This window comes from Rana temporaria, chromosome 2 (assembly GCF_905171775.1).
Source record: "Rana temporaria chromosome 2, aRanTem1.1, whole genome shotgun sequence".
In the NCBI taxonomy this organism is placed as follows: domain Eukaryota; kingdom Metazoa; phylum Chordata; class Amphibia; order Anura; family Ranidae; genus Rana; species Rana temporaria.
The window spans coordinates 69,647,357-69,661,042 of NC_053490.1; the positions used below are offsets into that span (position 1 = coordinate 69,647,357).

Below are 13,686 nucleotides of genomic sequence, written 5' to 3' on the forward strand. Positions count from 1 at the left end.
GAGGCATTGCAAGGCTGACAGTTACAAGCATGACACCCCCGTTTTGCGGATAACTCCGCCCCCTCCCCCATTTACCTGCCTTGGCCCCTGAGCCTTCTGGCTCAGGCATAACGCACTGCCCCCCGGCCCTGGCTGGGGAGACGGTGGTAATTTGTAATTAGTTCCTTTAATAGTATAATAGTATATTTTCTACTATGTGCTTTTATGTATAATTATGTTTTATGTCCATATCCCCTGCGTGGGAATTTGTTGTTTGTTTTTCCTCCTTTTTTTTTTTTATATATATATATTTTAATAAAAAATATTGTACCAGAAAAGCCAGCAGCTACACATACTGCAGCTGCTGGCTTTTAATAAATGGACACTTACCTGTCCTGGTGTCCCTTGATGTCGGCACCGCAGCTGATGTTTCCTATCAGCTGTCGGGTGCTGACGTCGCCATTGCGGGTAACGGAACATGGCAGTGTAGCCTTTTGGCTTCACACCGGTAGGCGAGGCCCCGCTCCTCTCTCCTGGCGGCTAGGGGAGGAGGAGGGAGCCCCGCGGTGATGTCACGGCCGCGGCCGGACTCCCGGAAGTGGGGAAGGATACTCCCCCCCTCCCCTCCCCGAAAGGTGCCAATTGTGGCACCAGAGGGGGGGAGAAATCCGATGAGCGGAAGTTCCACTTTAGGGTGGAACTCGGCTTTAAGCTGTGAAGGGCAGGTGCAGACTGGCACGGAGCCCACCCATACTCCTGTAGCGGATGATGTAAGTCTGAAAAGAAATGTTATTGCAGATTGCTCAGACAGAAAATCGTTCTGCCACGGTGTTCTGTCTGAGCAATCTCCAATAAAGTTTCTTGTGGATGATACCATAGGGGAGCAACCCTCTTTTTCACTAGCACAGAGTTGTATTATTCTCATAATATAAGCAGATGTCCAGAGCACCGCCCCTTACCTACATCACAGTGCACCCCCTTCGTTTTGCTGCCAGGAAGAAGTTGGGGCCGTAGCTGGGAAGCAGGGTCTGGAGGAGGACCAGAGGAGGGCTAGGGTCAGCTGCCGTAGTCCAGGAGAGGCATAGACGAGGGGGCGCAGGATCTAGCTGAGGAGTTCTGTCCTCTCTGCCGAGACAAGCTGTGAGCAGAGACGGGGGGGGGGGGGGGCCCCCGCTGCAGGAGAGATGTGAGGGCTACGTGAAATGGACTGCCAGAGGGTGCTCGCGTACATTTGCCCTCTCTTTTAGTCGTTTTTTCATTTTTTATTTTTTTTTGCTTGTTTTGTTCCTATTTCTGCACTTTTATTCCATGTTCACTGTTTATTCAGAATACGTTGATAACCATACAAATCAGGGAATGACATTTGTAAAGTGGATAATTGGCGAGACATCCAGCCACAGTAGTTGTGATGTGTGTGGCTGAGCTGTAACTAATGAGTTGATGTAAAGGACTCTCGCAGCTTCCTGCATCTGCTGCTGGCTGCTGATAAGGCGGACGGGGCTGCAGGATTATGTTTATGTGAGGAAGTTCCTGTTAGGTGTGTGCCCGTTCCCTTTTGTCCTTACTTCTCTATCTTGAGCGATGAGTTGTAGCATGTTACTAATTAGTTCTGGGAAGCATCTGATCTGTTAGCAAATCCCTCTTCTGACAAGTTGCTTAGGGCTTTTTTTACAGGTAGGCTTGGCATCAACATTTGCAATTTAAACAGAGACGAGGGAAATTAACTACCTGGAGGACGCCTTTGATTTTTAGCGCAGCACTGATTCTGCCTGACTGCAAATTTCAAAGGCTGCTACTGACACACAAGATCTTGTAAACCAGAGAATCTGGTGTTCCCCATAAAGTGGATATGAAAACCAGGGACCCCCGAGTTCTCAAGCAGGAGAATATGTAAATCGGGGAACCTGCACCTTGCCAGGTCACATGCCCTCAACGCAGGGAGGGGGGCAGTTTTTCAAAGTGATTTCTCAACAAAATAAAGCATGGAGACCTTAGATTCAAGATGAAGAGAGTCCCAAACTGAATAAGCAGACCTTGTTTAACCGCTTGCCGACCAGCATTAAACTGCGGCAGGTTTGCACGTTCCCGCAAATCGCCATAGGTGTACATCGGTGCCTCTAAGGACGATAGCAGGCGCACGCCCGCTGCACAACGGGGGAACTGATGCGTGCGGCCGCGATGTCCGCTGGTTACCTGCGAACACCGCGGGCATGAGAGACAGAACGGGAACTGTCAATGTAAACAGACAGATCCCCGTTCTGACAGGGGAGGAGGGACCGATCTGCTGTTCCTAGTGATTAGGAACAGCGATATGTCTCCTCCTCTAGTCAGTCTCATCCCCCCCACATGGGGGAACACATTTAACTCTGCCAGAGACATTTACACAGTAATCGGTGCATTTTTATAGCAGTGATTGCTGTATAAATGTCAATGATCCCAAAAAAGTGTCAAAAGCGTCCAATCTATCTGCCGCAAATGTCGCAGTCATGAAAAAAATTGCAGATCGCCTCCCATTACTAATAAAAAAAATGCCACAATTCCTATTTTGTACGCACTATGGCCCGGATTGACATACATCGGCGCATATATATGCCGTGGTAGCGTATCTTATTTACGCTACGCCGACGCAGCGCAGAGAGGCAAGCACTGGATTCACAAAGCACTTGCCACCAAATCTGCACTGGGTTTCTTAGGCGTAAGTCGTCGTAAGTGGAAGTGGGCGTGAGCCATGCAAATGAGGCGTGACCCCATGCAAATGATGGGCCGAGCGCCATAAAGATACGAATAATGAACGTCGCATGCGCCGTCCCGTGGACGCATCCAGTGCGCATGCTCAGAATCACGTCGGAACTACTCCCTAAGATACGACGGATCACTGCCTACGACGTGAACGTAACCTACGCCTAGTCATATTCACGTACTACGTAAACGACAAAAGATACGATGGCTTGTGTTCCCTGGTCCATATCTTTGCATGGGTTGGGCCTCATATATGGGGAATAACTTTACGCCGGACATACGACTTGCGCAAACGGCGTATATTATGCGCCGGGCGCAAGTACGTTCGTGAATCGGCGTATCTCCCTCATTTGCATATGTGCATAGAAAATCAATGGAAGCGGCAAATGCGCCCATGGTACGACGGCGTAGGCAAGTTACGTTGGTCGTAGGAAGCCTATTTTTAGGCGTATCTTAGTATGTGGGTCGGCGCATAGATATGACGGCGCACATTTGTACTTACGTCGGCGTATCTTGAGATACGTCGGCGCAAGTGCTTTGTGAATCCGGGCCTATAACTTTTGCACAAACCAATTAATATCCGATTATTACGATTTTTTTTTATTTTTTTTTTCTCCCCAAAAATATGTAGAAGAATGTATAGCGGCCTAAACTAAGGAAGAAATTTGTTTTTGTTTTTTTTAAATTTGGGGATATTTATTATAGCAAAAAGTAAAAAAAATAATATATATATATATATATATATATATATATATATATATATATATATATATATATATATATATATATATATATATATATATATTTTAATCTCTGTCTTTTTTTTTTTTGTTTAAAGAGCATAAGATAAAAACCGCAAAGGTGGTTCAAGTACCACCTAAAGAAAGCTGGGTACAATGTCGCACAATCGGTTGCAATTATTAGTTTTTTTTTGAAAATTTCTTTTTATTGAAAGTTTTTGTTGACATAACACAACATACATTCCTTGGTAAAGCACCAAGTAAACCGTTGGTCAACATGACCATGTGCATACAACAGAGCCATCGCAGATGGCAATAACCAATTGAAATCCCACCCTCCCTCCCCCCCACTACTCAGTTCCCTTCCCCTGCGAAACACCAGCGCAGGGCTCCTCTGCAAGAAAAAAAAGATTTACACCTTGCTGAGTGATCATCACTATTCATATTCCCGATGCACCGGAAGTCAGTCAATGCAGGTACACAAATGTATGCAGAATTCAGACTTTATTTACCTATTCACACTACCCAACCGTCTGATCAGATTCGTACCAGGCCCTCCATACCTTTTCAAATTTTCCCACACAGCCCCGAGACAGGTATGTTGCCTTGTAATATGGGAGCATAGCATTCACCAGCCCTTTCCAAAATGCTATCTCTGGTGCCCCCGGACTCTTCCATTTGAGTAAAATAGCTTTTTTCCCGTAAAATAGGAGTATGCTAAGTAACGTTCTATGCGCCCTGGATGGGACCACCTCCTCCACCAAGCCCAACAGACAAACACTGATTTCTCTAGGTATGGGTACCCCCAGCACTCCCTCTATGCAGGCCGTGACCCCTGTCCAGAACTGCTGAATCTGTGGGCAGTCCCAAAACACGTGGTGTGCGTCTGCTGGCGAAAAAGTGCACCTCCAACATTCAGGCGGCACCGACGGATAAATCACTGCCAGCCTGGCTGGGGTGTAGTAGCTTCTGTGCAGAAATTTAAACTGAATAAGTCTGTCTCGAGCCGCCACCAGATATTTAAACGGACGATCCCACATGTCATCCCACTCCTCCCCTTGTATACCAGGGACCTCAGTCGCCCACCGCTCTCTGCATTTTACCAAGGCCTTAGGACTAATTTTAAACAATTCTTTATAAGTCACTGATAAAGTTTTGGGCAAATCTTCTGTCGTTAGGAGGTCTTCTAATCTTGAAGGAAAGGATGCAACCGTCTGTGCTTCAAACTGCGTCTGGAATGCGTGTCTCAGTCTCAGATACCGGAAGAATTGTGTGTTGGGAAGGTCATGTTTGACCTTCAACTGGTCAAACGTTAAAAGTACCCCATCACGCGTAATGTCCTTAAGTAGTTTAATCCCCTTGCCCGCCCATCCTGCAGCATCGTCAAATTTATAGAATTGCTGGAGCTTCGGGTTCATCCACAGGGGAGTCGAAGGGGAGACCCCCGTGTAGCTGGGACAGGCCAATTTTTCCACCTCCACCCATGCCTTAACTGTGGCCTTCATAGATTCTGTCAGTGGGAGGTCCTTTCCTGTACCTCGATGTATCGCTAACCGAAGGGACTCGTAAGAGCCCAAATGGGCTGCCTCCAGTATTGTAGCCGAATCCCCCGCGTCTGAACTCAACCATCTATGTACAAAAACTAGTTGCCCCGCCAAGTAGTATTTGCGCCAATCAGGCACTGCCAGCCCTCCCTGACCCCATGGTTCCTGTAAAACCTTCAAACCCAGCCTAGGTGATTTTGGTGCCCAGAGAAATGTGGTAGTGATGCTGTCCAACTTCTTGAAGAAGGACTTCGGTATCCATACCGGAGCATTCCTCAGAAAATATAGAATGACTGGGAGAATCTTCATCTTTAGAAGATTAACCCTGCCAATCAGAGACAGGGGGAGTTTCTGCCAAGTCAGTGCTTTCTGCTTAAAGAATGTCAAAAGGGGGAGCAGGTTAAGAGACATGTAATCCATCGCATTCGCTGTTACCTTCACACCCAGGTATGTTATCTGTGTAACCCACTTTAGTGGTAAGTTGGGATCCGCTTTTTCACTAGCCCCCTTATCCAAGGGTAAAATGGACGATTTGCCCCAGTTTACTTTCAGCCCTGAGTATGTAGTAAAGGTGTTCATGATACCCAGAGCAGTGACCAACGACTCCCCCGGATCTCTGAGAAACAACAGAAGGTCGTCTGCGTATAACGCCAGCCCTTCATTTATACTACCCACCCGAATTGGTTGCAATTATTAGTTAAAGCGACGCAGTGCCGTATCGCAAAAAATGGCCTGGTCAGTAAGGGGGAAAATCTTCCGGTCTGTAAGTGGTTAATTCAGGGTCAAGATCTGCTGTAAGGTGTAGGAAGATTGCAGAATTCACGCTCTTGTGTTGGGTAATCTATTTTCTGAGAGCTCGTTTGGTCATATCATAATCCAAGTCTTTCCACTTTTTACAATAATGAATGCCTATACCATATTAGTTCTTCTGTGTTTTGGTATTGGGTCTTTTGGATGTACAAACTTTTGTATCTGCATGTTGTTGGGCTGGAAAAACACAGGGATGGCATATTTGTTAATAATCCTTCCGTTTTCACAACACAAACCACACACAAGATGATTACGGTATATTATGTTGCGTGTTCTGTCCCTCATTTTAACTTGATGGTCCCATGTTTTTGCTTAACTAAAAAAAAAAAAAAAAACATTTAAAAAACATATAAACTTTTTAAAATGATTAATAAAATGTACTCAAAACCATTATCATTTCTCTTTAATTTAGTCACTGCTTCAAACATCCAGTTACACAATGGGATCGATTTTCTAAAACTGGAGAGTGCAGAATCGGATGCAGCTCTGCATAGAAACCGATCCGCTTCCAGGTTTTAGGCCCGATTTTCACTGGTGCGACATACGTTATGACTTTGAGAGCACAAGTCGCATAACGTGTATAAGTCAATGGTTCCCTATGAGAGCCATCTTAACTGGCCGACTTTGAAAAAGGTTCCTGCACTACTTTGGTAAGACTTGGCCACGATTTATGCCAATTGAATGTTAGTTGCATTTAAGTCAAGTCATCATCCTAACTGATCCGACTTGTGGTGCAACTTGTGCTCTAGGGATTTTAATACCAGGCCCTACAAGTCTGGTATGGATCTTGGGAACACCCAAGCCGGAAAAAAAAATGCGTAGCTTCTTCCCAAAGACCTTCGGTCTGGTATGGATTCCATACCAGACCCTTATCTGGGGAGCACTAGCCATCCTGGACAAGGGGGTGGGTGCTTTGGGGCATGTGGATGGGCACAATGGTCTCTTACCGACAACCCTGGACTTGTGCTCTGAGGATTTTAAAGGAGAACCCCATGCCAAAATAAAAAAAAAGTGGCGGGGGTTCTCCCCCAATTCCATACCAGGCCCTGCAAGTCTGATGTGGATCTTAAGTGGGAACACTCAAGCCGGAAAAAAAAATGCGTAGCTTCTTCCCCAAGACTATACCAGACCCTTTGGTCTGGTATGGATTTTAAGGGGAACCCCCACCCAAAATCCATACCAGACCCTTATCTGGCGAGCACCCCCCCTTCTGGACAAGGGGGTGGGTGCTTTGGGGCATGTTGATGGGGACAATGGTCTCTTCCCGACAACCCTGGGTGGTGGTTATGGGGGTCTGCGGGCAGGGGGCTTATTGGAATCAGATCCTGTGTAGTGTAAATAAAAACAAGAGACCGTTTTTAACGAGTCATTTTTTTAAAGTGAAGAATGTTCCTTGTAGCTCCAACGTGTCTTCTTCCTCTGGTCTTCTCCCTCTGGTGATGTGTTCTTCCTCTGGTCTTCTCCCTCTGGTGATGTGTTCTTCCTCTGGTCTTCTCCCTCTGGTGATGTGTTCTTCCTCCGGTCTTCTCCTCCCCCTGCTGTCTTCTCCACTGCTGCTCACTTTTCTGCCACTGACCCAGTCCTTTTGCAACGATAGCTTCCGCAGTTGTGCCAGCTTCGTTCTTTGCCGGTTCTTATGTAGCCATGGGGCGTGGCCACCGGTGACATCATTCCGATATAAACCCCCAGCCCGTAGGCCCCACAACCACCGCCCAGATTTGTCGGGAAGAGGCCCCTGTCCCTTTTTTATTTATTTTGGCGTGGGGTCCCCCCCCCCTCAAGATTCATACCAGACTTAAAGAGCCTGGTTTGGTCAGATCAAAGTCTGATCCCATTGATTGAAGTCGCCGGACATGAAGTTGTAGGGCAAAGTCAGATCGGAAGTTGTCCGACTTCCATGTCGGAGCAGTGTGAACCCGGCCTTATTGTCAAAGCTTAATTGAACAAGCTGAAGTTATAAGCTGATTGGCTACTATGCACAGATTTTGCTACAGTTTTAGTAAATAAACCCCATTGGTTTACCCACAGCCCCGACTCCATAGTAATAAATAATGGGATCACTGTCCTGCTTGCATACATCCAATAATAAGTTCATAGAGGGACATTTTATCCAACCTCATGGTTTGGGTGGTGTCACTGCAAGTAGCTTGTTCTCAGAATCTGTTCTAGTAGGGATCATGTTGCACATGGCTAACTCCTCTCACCAACCATACATACGTTCTTTATTTTGTTTTCCAGGCCTTTGTGGATCTGAGCAAGCTGATGGAAAAGGTACGCTGAAACATTAATGTGAGTCCACGTCCAGCACAGCCATTTCCTGTCAGCACAGTAGTGAAAGATGGTTGTCTTCATTATTTTTACAGGCCAAGGAAATGGTAGAACTGTCCAAATCGATAGCTAACAAAATCAAAGACAAACAAGGGGACATCACAGAAGATGAGGTATGAGAGTGTATGTGGACACATGGGCTGCCAGGTAACACTGGGAAGATAAACAGCACCGTATTTTTCTATGGACTCTTTCCAGGGAAAACATAAAGGTTGTGTCTGACATAACATCTGCACCTGTTATGTCTCCGGATATCATATATATTGTCTGTACTGTTCATATTAATATTGAGTTTCTATAAAATTACGATTCGCATCTTATATAGTCTGTTTGTCCAGGGTAACAACGTGGGCCGCATGTAGGCAAGAATCTGAATCTTTGTTTTTTCTTTCATGTTTGCAGCACTTGAAATGGAGACATTGATGACTGTTGTGGGCATTAAAAATATTCCTATTTTTATTTTATTTATTTTATGGATCTTGTCTTAAAGGGGTGTTCCGGCCAAAAATAAATAAATTAAAAGCTAGCAGCTACACATACTGCAGCTGCTGGCTTTTAGTAAATGGACACTTGCCTGTCCTGGAGTCCCTCGATGTCGGCACCGCAGCTGATGTTTCCATCAGGTGCTGTCGCCGCCATTTCGGGTATGGGAACCCGGCAGTGTAGCCTTTTGGCTTCACGCCGGGAACCCTACTGCGCATGCGCAAAGCCCCGCTCCTCTCTCCCATTGACCTGACGGCCGAGGGAGGAGGAGGGAGTCCCGCAGTGACGTCACGGGCTGCGGTCTGATTTCCCAAAAGTGGGAAAGGATACCTGTCAAAGATATCAGGTATCCTGTCCCCCTCCCCCTAAAAGGTGTCAATTGTGGCACCAGAGGGGGGGGGGGTCAGATGAGTGGAAGTTCCACTTTAGGGTGGAACTCCGCTTTAAGATGGAAGTCATGGTGCAGGAATGAACCTGTCCTTTTCCCATGGAGGGCAAGGCCACAGGTTAACTTTGAAGCTGGTCCCCGCAGTAGGTAGCACAGTAACTTGGGCTAGGTTCTTACTGCTGCAATCTGATTTTGATCAGATTGTCAGTGTGATTAAGTTGCCCAACTTAAATGCTACTTTGAAGTGGTTTGTGTATTCCATGGGGCCAAAATCATTTGTAATCACACCAAAGTAGTACAGGAACCTTTTCCAAAATTGTGCCATGCTGAGTTGCATTGATGTAAATGGGATCCGTTGAAAGAAAACAAACCACAACAGTGGAGGGAGTGAGGATTTGGGATATAAACATAAAATATAACCAAAAAAGGAAAAAAAAAATCTAATCTCATAATTTTATTAGACAATTAAAATGAAGCCTGAAACACCAGGGGGCCATTTGTTTATAGCAAGAGAACCACAGGAATCATAAAACAAATGTGAGGATGTGTTTGTCCGGGGACCATTGAAAATAATGTGACATTTACTGTCATGCTTCTGTGCTACTCAGGTCTGAAATTGCATTAGTGTGAATGGAGCCTTAAGCTGGCCATACCTGGATCGAAATTTAGCCTATTCAGCAGGGATGTGCTGAGATTTTATCCATGTATGGACAGGCTGATTGTATCCAAGCCGATCCATCGATTGACTTGGGTACAACCTGCCTGTCGGATCTTTTACATTCAATTACTACCAGTGGCTATAGCTGCTAGCAGTAATTATTGAATTCTGCTGACCAGGAATGCTCTCCTTGCCCCCCCCCCCCCAGTGGCAGAACACAACAGCGGTGCAGTAGACTGTGTTGATGGGGGAATTGAGCGATTTTCTTTCCTTTCACCCATGGTGGAAGGAAAGCAAATCGAGTCATCTATGGGCTGCTTTAGTGTGTATCCATTCTGTTCGAATCCTGGCCAGGTCACCCTCCTCATGGCCAGGGCACCCTGCTCATGAAGTTTGGTTCCTTTCTAAGTTGGCTCTCTGTAACGGAATGTCCCACACTCCGCTTGAGTGCTTCCGTCATATACCGCTTCCTATCAGTCTGGATATAGATATCAGATATTCCAGCTACCCTCAACACACGACGAGACGAGACTTGTTTGTGTGCTAAACATGGAGTGTTTAATAGAACCAAGATTGCAACCTTATAGACAGTTTAAAGAGGAGGTAACCAGAACATAAATTAACATGAGCTAATTAACTAATCATTTACCCAGACTAGGCGACTCAGATATGACATTTCAGAGTAGACGTCCCGTCTCCGCTCACCTGCTATACAATACACATTATCATAAGTGTAAACACAGGACATCTTCACACAATAGCAGGGTCAATTAGCATCTAACAGTATGTGTCCCCAACATGATGAATGAGTCACTCTTACAATTAACCGGTTGAGTTCAGAACCAACAAACAGTAAATTGTTCTTTACAGATATCCTGGAATATATTGTGGATAATAATTACATAATAATCCAATCTCAGGTAGTCCAATATATTATTTCTCAGGTGAACTAGAAAGTCCATTTAAAAGGCCAGTCCCTCCTAAAAACATTTTAGTGATAGTTGGTGCCAGATTTAATACACCATATTCTGGTAAACTAATTAAAGGAAACCTGTAAGAAGAGAAATATCCTGCCTGCCATTCCTCTCCCCTTGTGAAATTGCCAGCTGTTTGGCTGTCTCTGGCTTCAGTGCTTTAGGTGTCCAGCCTGGGGCAAGTGTGCCGCTATTGAGTCAGTCAAGTCAGGACTCCGGATCTTTTTCTAGGTCAGTCACTTCTTCAACTTATTGAAGCCTTTGAATCAGAAGACAGTCAGACAAGTAATATTCTCAGTAGCAGAGGTCAGCTCAGCATCCCGAGAATGGATTTGTGACCTTCTGGAGAGACAGTTCAGAGCCGACTGCAGGGATTTTGAAGCCAATTTGAAAATCTCTACAAACAGTTGAATTTTATTTACTTTCCTCCTAGTCATATGACAATATAATCATGAATTGTGTTTCTATATTTGCAGACCATTCGGTTTAAATCCTACCTCTTGAGCATGGGCATTGCCAATCCAGTGACCCGGGAAACTCATGGATCGGGCACTCATTACCACATGCAACTGGCAAAGCAGCTGGCCACAATGTTACAAAACCCATTAGAGGTTTGTTATGTAAATTTGGATACGTTCATTTGTGAATCTGTGTATATTATATGTTCAACGCGGTATCATCTCCCAATATGTTTTCCTTTTCCAGGAACGAGGAGGTATAATGTCTCTTACAGAAGTATACTGTCTAGTTAACAGAGCCAGGGGCATGGAGGTATGTATGGTATATGGTGCCCATTGTCACCCGATCTGGTTCATATAACTTAATTCCATAGTATGACATCTCAACAGATTGAACAAAAGCCACTCTCCTTTATAAAGGCCCAAAGTAAATCTTTATTGGCACAAAATGAATCCATCTGCTGTGCTAATGCATTTTTACTACTACCCAGATAGCAAGGATAACGTGCCACAAATTTGTGGCAGTGTTTAATTGTAAGTCTGCTAACTTGCTGCACATTTTCACAGGCACGTTGTACACTTCCAGAGCACTTGAAGCACAAGTTCTAATTGACACTTTTCCAATTTGTAGCAAATTAGCATGGCAAATCTCTAGCAAGCGCAAAGTTGCAGTGGCGAGTCTACAGCAAGAGCTCTGTTAATCTACAGTGACCCCTGTGGTGGGATGACTATTGCACAACATAACTGAACCAGAATTTGCAGCAGATTTGCAGAATGTTTGTAAAGAATGTTGATCTGCAGTCATGCAATGTGGACTTGCAATTCGCAAACGAACTTGAGAAGCCTGGCAAGTCTAGCAATAGCTTAGCATTTTTAAACTTACAGCATGATTGCTTTCTATCTGGGTGAGCACCTCCTGTTCCAATTCAAATAATCATGTATAGGGGGAAGTATGTAGGGTTCCAATGCGGACTTCTCGTGAAAAAATGTTAGTTGCCATAATTGCTAGTTGTCATGATGACATCATTTGCTGCATGGTTTCTTTGGGAAAGCCAGAGTCAGCCAGTCATTTAGTATTTTCAGAATGGTAGCTAGGGTTGTCCCGATACCGATACTAGTATCTTACTCCCGCAAATACCCCCGATACCGAAATAGAATCCTTTCCCCCGCCCCCCCCCCCCCCCCCCCCGCCGCCGCCGACGTATCCCACCGCTCCGCCGCATCCTCGCTTGGTTAATACGGGCGGGGAACATTACAGCATTAATTTGAATAGCTGTAGTCTTTCCTGCCGCGCCGCGTATAGACACTCCCCCTTGCTCGGGTGAACTGTCCAATCCCGAGCAAGGGGCAGTGTCTATACGCGGCGCGAAAGACTACAGCTATTCAAATGAAAGCTGTAATGTTCGCCGCCCGTATTAACCAAGCGGGGATGCGGCGCGGCAGCATGTAAGGTAAGGGGGACATGGCTGCATAAGGGGGGGGACATGGCTGATATGGGGAGGACATGGCTGCATATGGGGGGGACATGGCTGCATATGAGGGGGACATGGCTGGATATGGGGGGGGACATGGCTGCATATGGGGGGGACATGGCTGCATATGGGGGGGACATGGCTGGATATGGGGGGGGACATGGCTGGATATGGGGGGGGCATGGCTGGATATGGGGGGGACATGGCTGGATATGGGGGGGACATGGCTGGATATGGGGGGGGACATGGCTGGATATGGGGGGCACATGGCTGGATATGGGGGGGGACATGGCTGCATATGGGGGGGACATGGCTGGATATGGGGGGGACATGGCTGCATATATGGGGGGGGACATGGCTGCATATATGGGGGGGGACATGGCTGCATTTGTGGGGGGACATGGCTGAACTTGGGGACACATTTAAAAAAAAGTATCGGTATTCGGTATCGGCGAGTACTTGAAAAAAAGTATCGGTACTCGTACTCGGTCCTAAAAAAGTGGTATCGGGACCGTAATGGTAGCACAAAAAAAAAAAACGAGAATGGAGATACTCAACCTCCAAAAGTACATTTATTTATATCATCCAATATACGGAAAGTCCACTGTCTCTTTTTACTCGTTTCACTCTATCAGGAGCTTAGTCAGAGAGTCTCTCTGACTATGCTCCCAATAGAGTGAAACACATAAGAGGAGCAGGTGAACTTTCCGGTATCGGATGTATTAGTAAATGTACTCTGGATTTTTGGAATTGAGTATCTCCATTCTTGTTTTTTTTGTGATCTAAAAACAAATAAGCATGTCAATTATACGGTTGAAAAGTACCTTCCCAAATTCTGATTGTGTATTTTACATATGATAAGCTCAATATATAAGACAAAGTCAGCCACATTTGTTGCATCCTTGGTGTATTGTGTTTGTCTGCCCTGGCAGATACAAGAGGCATCGAATTGGGAAGGGCTCCTGGATACAAGTATTTGGATCTGTCTGTATCTACCACCATTGATACATTGTATGCTAAGGCCTGGTTTACACCATTGCAGTTTGCATATTGCTGCAGGTGCATTTTGCATTTTTCAATTTTTCAAGTCTATGGAACCAAAAACCAGAAAAC

General features: G+C 45.6%; 1 protein-coding gene across 1 annotated transcript in view; it reads left to right on the forward strand.

Moving 5' to 3' along the window:
* The window catches only part of VPS36 (vacuolar protein sorting 36 homolog), a 75,762-nt gene that overhangs the window by 44,152 nt on the left and 17,924 nt on the right, over positions 1-13,686 (forward strand). Inside the window, exons 7-10 of the mRNA XM_040340343.1 lie at positions 8,051-8,083; positions 8,176-8,253; positions 11,120-11,254; positions 11,349-11,414. Coding sequence (XP_040196277.1) covers positions 8,051-8,083; positions 8,176-8,253; positions 11,120-11,254; positions 11,349-11,414 — 312 coding nt within the window. The remainder of the gene's footprint in view (positions 1-8,050; positions 8,084-8,175; positions 8,254-11,119; positions 11,255-11,348; positions 11,415-13,686) is intronic.